Source organism: Dipteris shenzhenensis, chromosome 1, assembly GCF_047967505.1.
Source record: "Dipteris shenzhenensis isolate YYH24624 ecotype China chromosome 1, Dip_SZ_1.0, whole genome shotgun sequence".
NCBI classification, from domain to species: Eukaryota; Viridiplantae; Streptophyta; class Polypodiopsida; order Gleicheniales; family Dipteridaceae; genus Dipteris; species Dipteris shenzhenensis.
Window position 1 is genome coordinate 22,374,443 of NC_141596.1, and position 6,157 is coordinate 22,380,599.

The window sequence follows — 6,157 nt, forward strand, 5'->3', positions numbered from 1 at the left end:
ATTATTGCTACTGCAGCTTGCTTATGAAGGACTCTCACAAAGGAGATGGCTATAGATTTTGTTCTAGGGATGAATGTGATTTTATGTAGCAAAAGAGAAGTAGTTGCATTTGCTACAATCCATAATAGTGATCCCAATTCAGTTTGCCACTTTCGAAGACTTGGCGAAGATAAGGTGGCAGTTACTGTATCAAAGATTCTTAGCGCACATGTTGAGCTAAAGTAAAAATGTGGAGATATGGAAACACTTGGAGATGTTATGCCCTACAATACATCCAACAAATCATTTATAGCATGGGACAAAGATGAGACTTATGCAACAGACATTATCAAGAAAACAAAGTGCACCACCTTGGATTTTACTATAGGGGACATTTTACAAATGAGATCATTTGCAAATAAGACTGTAGCAGAAGGTGAAGTATTGGGATTTGAACAAGTGGAGCAATGGTCATTTGCACAGATGAGGATTCTAAAAGTCACGGATGATGGTATGGTTGATAACATAACATCCTTATGTGATTCCTACTATGAGGTAGGCAAGAATATGAGATGGAGCATGCAATTTTTAAACTTGAGAAAGAGGCACGTGGTTTTCAATGATAAAGACAAGGTATACTACAATATCAAAGGACCTAAAAAGCGTGCCCATGTGCCAGGCTCTATCACTTCAAATGTGGATGATTTCAATATACTCAATTATAGAAGTGACATCTTATCTGGAGTGGATGAGTTCATTGGTTCCGAGAAACAAAATGATTTTAGAAGTGAAGCCTTATCTGGGGTGGATGAATTCTTGCACAGTGAGAAGGGCAAAGGTTTCAATAGCGATGTCTTGTCAAGTGTGAATGAGTTCATGCATATTAACAAACCTGGTGTCAATCAAGCTTGTGGATTTGTGAAAGCCATGCAAGATGTCCCAATGAGTGATGTTCTCTCAAGAGTGGAAGAGTTTCAAGGTTCTCAATACTCTCGTAGAATATTGAATTCATTGAATGGTCCTAAGAGTATGTTAAAAACGAGGATGAGATCAACAGAGGATTATTCAATATTTAACTTTGATTGCGATATGGAGAAGGATGCAACGACCAATCATGGATGCTTGGTTACAAACAAATGTGAGGAGAAGAAGTGCCTAAATACAGATAACAACGTGCACGAGGAACGAAAACGGTCATACATAAGCATGAAGACAAAGCGAATCCAGGCAGATTCACAAAAGCAACCAAAGAGGAAGAGAGTAATGAAGGAAGAGAACATGTTAAATGCCTTGGGATATCTATGTTGCAAGCGAAGATATATGCGCTTCATTGATCTTGCAGACATCAGGGAATGTAGAGGACACGTGTGGCAAAGAAGAGGAAGCGAAAGAAATGAATACCTTCTCACAAGTCTCTCTTGCTTTCTTCAGAATGGCAATAAAAGACTAAGTTCAAGACAAAAGGTAAAACCTCTCGTAAATTGAAAAGGATTTGCAATAAGGCATATCGCAATATTGATGGATTATCCCATGGTACATATTGGGATTTAGTCACCAAGGCAAAGGGCGGCAACAAATTTAGCATTCACGGTAATAGAGGAAGGTCCAAATCAAGAATCTCAACTGTCAGGGCAACAGCAATTTTGCAAGACTTCATACATGAAAATGCTTTACCTCAACCCCATATATCCACCAAACTTCCTAACGGTGACGCGATCACTGAAATGCACCTTCCAATGGGCTTGACAAAGCTCGAAGTATTTGACTCTATTGCAGAAAAGCAAAGGCAAAGAGGGGATGCCGTAGCTTCTTCTCATACTTTGTATACTCTTTGGAAGAAGAACTTTGGATATGTTAAAATCCCAAGGAGGCAAAAAATGTCAAAGTGCAATGTCTGTGATGATTTAAAGCGAGCGATTGAGAGTGCAACATGTCCAAATCAAAGGGAATTATACTAAAAAAACCAAAAATCTCATCATGACCTTATTTGACATTCCAGACAAAAATATGCATTTTGGAAGGAGCAAGCTATTTCGCATCCCGATGACTACATGTGCCTTATTGTAGATGGCATGGATCAGAATACAACAACATTGCCTTGTTTTGTTGCCACTTCACCTAAATTACAAGGAAAGCACTTTCTAAAGACACATCTATGTGGAGTGTTAGTGCATGGAATTAAGTTCTTTGCAGATATATGGATTGATTCCTTGCATCTACATGATAGCAATCAAGTTGTAACATCTATTATGAAGGCAATTCGCAATATACATGCAGAAAAAGGTCGCCTACCACGGACTTTGAGAATACAAGCTGATAATTGCTGGCGAGAAAATAAGAATGTACTCATGTTTGCATTCTGCTCCATGCTAGTTTCTCATCGAATCTTCAATGAGGTCGAATGTGGATTTTTGTATGTTGGGCATATACATGAGGATATCGATCAGGTTTTTAGCACAGTCTCAAGGGAGCTTAAATGCAAGGTGAACTTTTGATTTGGGAAGAATATTTTCAAAAAGTAAAATTTTGATTTGGGAAGGATATTTTCACAAAGTAAACTTTTCATTTGGGAAGGATTTTTGGGCTTCGTCCAAAAACAACAAAAAAAGTCCAAAATTAATGAAATAGGTGTTGTTTATTGTTAAAATCTTTGGGATTAATTCGTTTTAACATTCCACCGTAATGATTGAGATCCCAAGGATGAATATCCGAATGGATCACATGGAATAATACCCCATTGCCCTTCAGAGTTATCAACTTGATGCTATGGACAGAAGGACATTTACGAGAGCCACAGGCTCAGAGAAGAAAGCCGAATGATCACTGTTCTTGATATCAAACACGCCATGTGGGGGATTTTGCTCGACTATGCTGTCTTGGATGCTTCTAGGGAAAGCACGGTCCGATGTTGATGTCCTGATATAATAACGTTTGATGCTTCCATAATTTGTAGCTGTCAGGTTCACGATGGCTTGGAATATTGATACTGGGGTTGGGTTCAATACAGTTTCTGCAAGCTTTACATCCTGCACCCATGAACGGATTGGTTAACTAAGCCCGATAAGCTCTGATGCATAGCTTTTGCAGGACAATCAAGGAGAATTTCTAGTTGCTTGTGAGCGTTTTTCCATACCTCAAGTGGGCTCTTGTTGTACAAATAATCCTTCGCCATGGTAACGTTAGCGTACGCAGACGTAGGGGTCGCGGAAGATGCGTCGGCAAAATTTTCAACTATAGCACCGATCAAGCAGAAACTGCCGGCAAAAGCCGCGTATGACGATGAGAATTTGTTGTTTACCGATTTTTCTCTCGGGCATTTAGAAAAGAGAATTGGTATACCTTCTGAAGCGCCGGAATTACAAACGTTTGACCGTTTGACGGCATAACGGCAGCAAGGAAAATGGCCTTATAAACCTTTTCCGGAAACAGCTCCATGGCATACGAGATGCTTCCTCCTCCCATGCTGTGGCCGACGAGAATAACCTACGCAGAGCAAGAGCAAACAAAAAGATCTGAAGAGGACGCGAGGAGAAGCGACTGAAACTCTGTCGAGTAAAGGGATGAGTGACATTGTTGGCCAAGAAATCGGTTAATGGCTTTGCATATTCAGGGACGGAGGTGACGGAGTCAGCGAGGACTTTGCTAATACCGTTGGAGGTGAGGTCTATAGCGGTAACGGAGGCACCAGCGGTGTCAAGGAGAGCGATGACTCGATACCAGCACCAGGCTCCATGACCGAATCCATGGATAAGCACGAAATGGTGGTGGTGGTGATGATGATGATGAGCGGGTGGAGCCGCAACAATCTGCAGCTGCAAGGAAATGTATTTGATAGAGAAGGAATGCAATCAAGTGGAGCAAGCAAGGCAGAGGGTGAGAGCACTTACTGGATGCAAGGATAAAGCCAGGAGAAGCAAGAAGACGGTAGTGGTGAGGTAGGAAGCCATGTTCTATACAAGACGAAGTAAAGTAGAGGACTAAAATTTGAATTGGTGAGTATAGAGAATTAGAATTCCTCATATTTTAAGGGCTACCGCTTCTTATATGCCAATTTATTAATGTGATGACCATTGGATCCACATTTTGAGTTCTTATTTTCTTGAAAGACAAATGTCACATGTGGCATCACTCATGACTCATAGCAAGATGTTGGGCGTTTCTATATTTTGAGCAAAACCATCCGAGCATCTGAGCCATACATAGGGCCCCTTTTGTGAATAAAAAGAGGCCCAAAGACCCCTTTCTTCAACGAAAAGGGCTGTTTGGGGCTATTTTTTTCATGGACCATGTGAAAAAAAAGCCCAAAAGCCCTTTTCGTTTAAGAAAGGGGTCTTTGTGCCTCTTTTTTTTTACATGTGCCCAATGACCCCTTTTTTCAATGAAAAGGTTTTTGGGCTACTCACCCCTTTTGTAGGGAGTTAATGAAGTATAGAGCCCTCATATTTTAAGGGCTACCGCTTCTTATATGCTAATTTATTAATGTGATGACCATTGGATCCACATTTGAGTTCTTATTTTCTTGAAAGGCAAAGGTCACATGTGGCATCACTCATGACTCATTAATCATACATACTCGTTTAGCAAGATATTGGGGGTTTCTATATTCTGAGCAAAACCATCCGAGCATCTGAGCGAATTGAATCGTAAATGTATATTTTTGTCTCAAAGTTCATGAAATGAAGCCATACATAAGGGCCCCTTTTGTGAATAAAAGGGTCTTTGGGCCTCTTTTGTTTACATTGCCCATATTGGGCAGTTAAAAAAAAGAGGCCCAAAGACCCCTTTCTTCAAAGAAAGGGCTTTTTGGGGCTATTTTTTTCATGGACCATGTGAAAAAAAAGCCCAAAAGCCCTTTTTATTGAAGAAAGGCGTATTAATTGGGCCTCTTTTTTTTTACATGTGCCCAATAACCCCTCTTTTTAACGAAAGGGTTTTTGGACTACTCTTTAGGGTTGCTTTCATGTGAAAAAGAGTATCCCAAAAACCCCTTTCGTTGTTTTCCTACAAAAGGGGTTTTGGGGTTGCTTTCATGTGAAAAAGAGTAGCCCAAAAACCCCTTTCTTTAAGAAAAGGGGCTTTGGGGTTGGCAATTTCCAATTAGGAGATCATGTCTCATAAGTCATTCAAGCAAAATGGAAGACAAGGAAAAGGTAATGTGCCATTGATATGCCCCCTAATATATTATGCTCCATAGTGGAGAAGAATCTTTTGCACCAATAGAGCGGCATGTAGAGAGAATTTTGGCTATCCTCATCCTTTAAGATTTATCATACCATCTTTCAGGCTCAAGATATTACAAGCGGAGCTTTGCTGCTACTCTACACACACAATGCTCTCATAGTTGTTGTCCTAGATTGCACTTCTGGCCCTTGTTGCCACAGGGTTAACAAATGTGGAACCAATCCTTTGAGGGAAAGAAGCAAGAAGGTCCCATATTCCAAGCGATTGGATGTAGCTAAAAGACCCCAATCTATGAGATGTCTTTGTTCAATTTTTAATGAAGCCAATCTTAATTTTTGCCATAGGTCTTGAATGCTTGCAACCATTCAAATAAAAGTTTCCTTTTTACAAATGAGCTACTTTAGGATATTCCTTTATACAAACAAGCTGTTTTAGAATCACAACTAGTACGGTGGTAGTACAATATAAGTGGTCTCATAATTTTTCTTTATACAAGCTATTTTAGGATCGCAACCAACACAATGGTAGTATAGAATAAGCAGTCACTAGCACAATGGTTGATTACTTTTCATGGTTGGACATGGATATTTTTGTGTTTTCTTACCTAAATCATAAACCCTAAACCCTAAGCCCTAAATGCTAAACCCCAAATCTTAAAAGTTAAACCCTAAACCATAAAATATAAAATAAGCTGGGGTGGCAGTTAATTACCAGCCACTGTAGTGGCCCGCAATTACTCACCCGTCAGTTACCACCACTGGGCTTGCATGCATGATTACTATGAGTGCACTAAATTGCCAGTAAATTTGCTTCATGATTACCTTCCCGTCTAGGGTGGTGCCTAAGATTCTATCACGGTGGCCTACAGTTAATATGGATGGAACCTCGGGCCTCCGGACCTTCAACCACCACGACGGCTCAAACTTTGTAATATATAGGATCCATGGCATTTGGCATTTTACTACGTTGCTCCCATCCACCCCTACTTTGTGCCCTT

The 6,157-nt window shown here is 40.2% G+C and overlaps 1 protein-coding gene and 1 long non-coding RNA gene across 3 annotated transcripts; both read right to left on the reverse strand.

Annotated features, from left to right (window-relative positions):
* Positions 1-2,605: 2,605 nt before the first annotated feature.
* On the reverse strand, positions 2,606-3,363 carry LOC147905544 (putative methylesterase 15, chloroplastic). The gene is made up of 3 exons (XM_087389860.1): positions 3,278-3,363; positions 3,113-3,233; positions 2,606-3,005 (listed from the first exon to the last, which is right to left on the reverse strand). The coding sequence occupies exons 1-3, from the start codon at positions 3,361-3,363 to the stop codon at positions 2,733-2,735; spliced, it is 480 nt and encodes a 159-aa protein (XP_087245986.1). The 3' UTR covers positions 2,606-2,732.
* LOC147905545 (uncharacterized) lies at positions 3,281-3,993 on the reverse strand. 2 transcript variants are annotated; one of them, XR_015541751.1, is made up of 3 exons: positions 3,867-3,993; positions 3,629-3,791; positions 3,281-3,462 (listed from the first exon to the last, which is right to left on the reverse strand). It is a non-coding gene; the product is annotated as an uncharacterized LOC147905545 (long non-coding RNA). The 2 variants fall into 2 exon arrangements; XR_015541754.1 differs by having other exon boundaries at positions 3,629-3,785; positions 3,867-3,987.
* Positions 3,994-6,157: the final 2,164 nt, after the last annotated feature.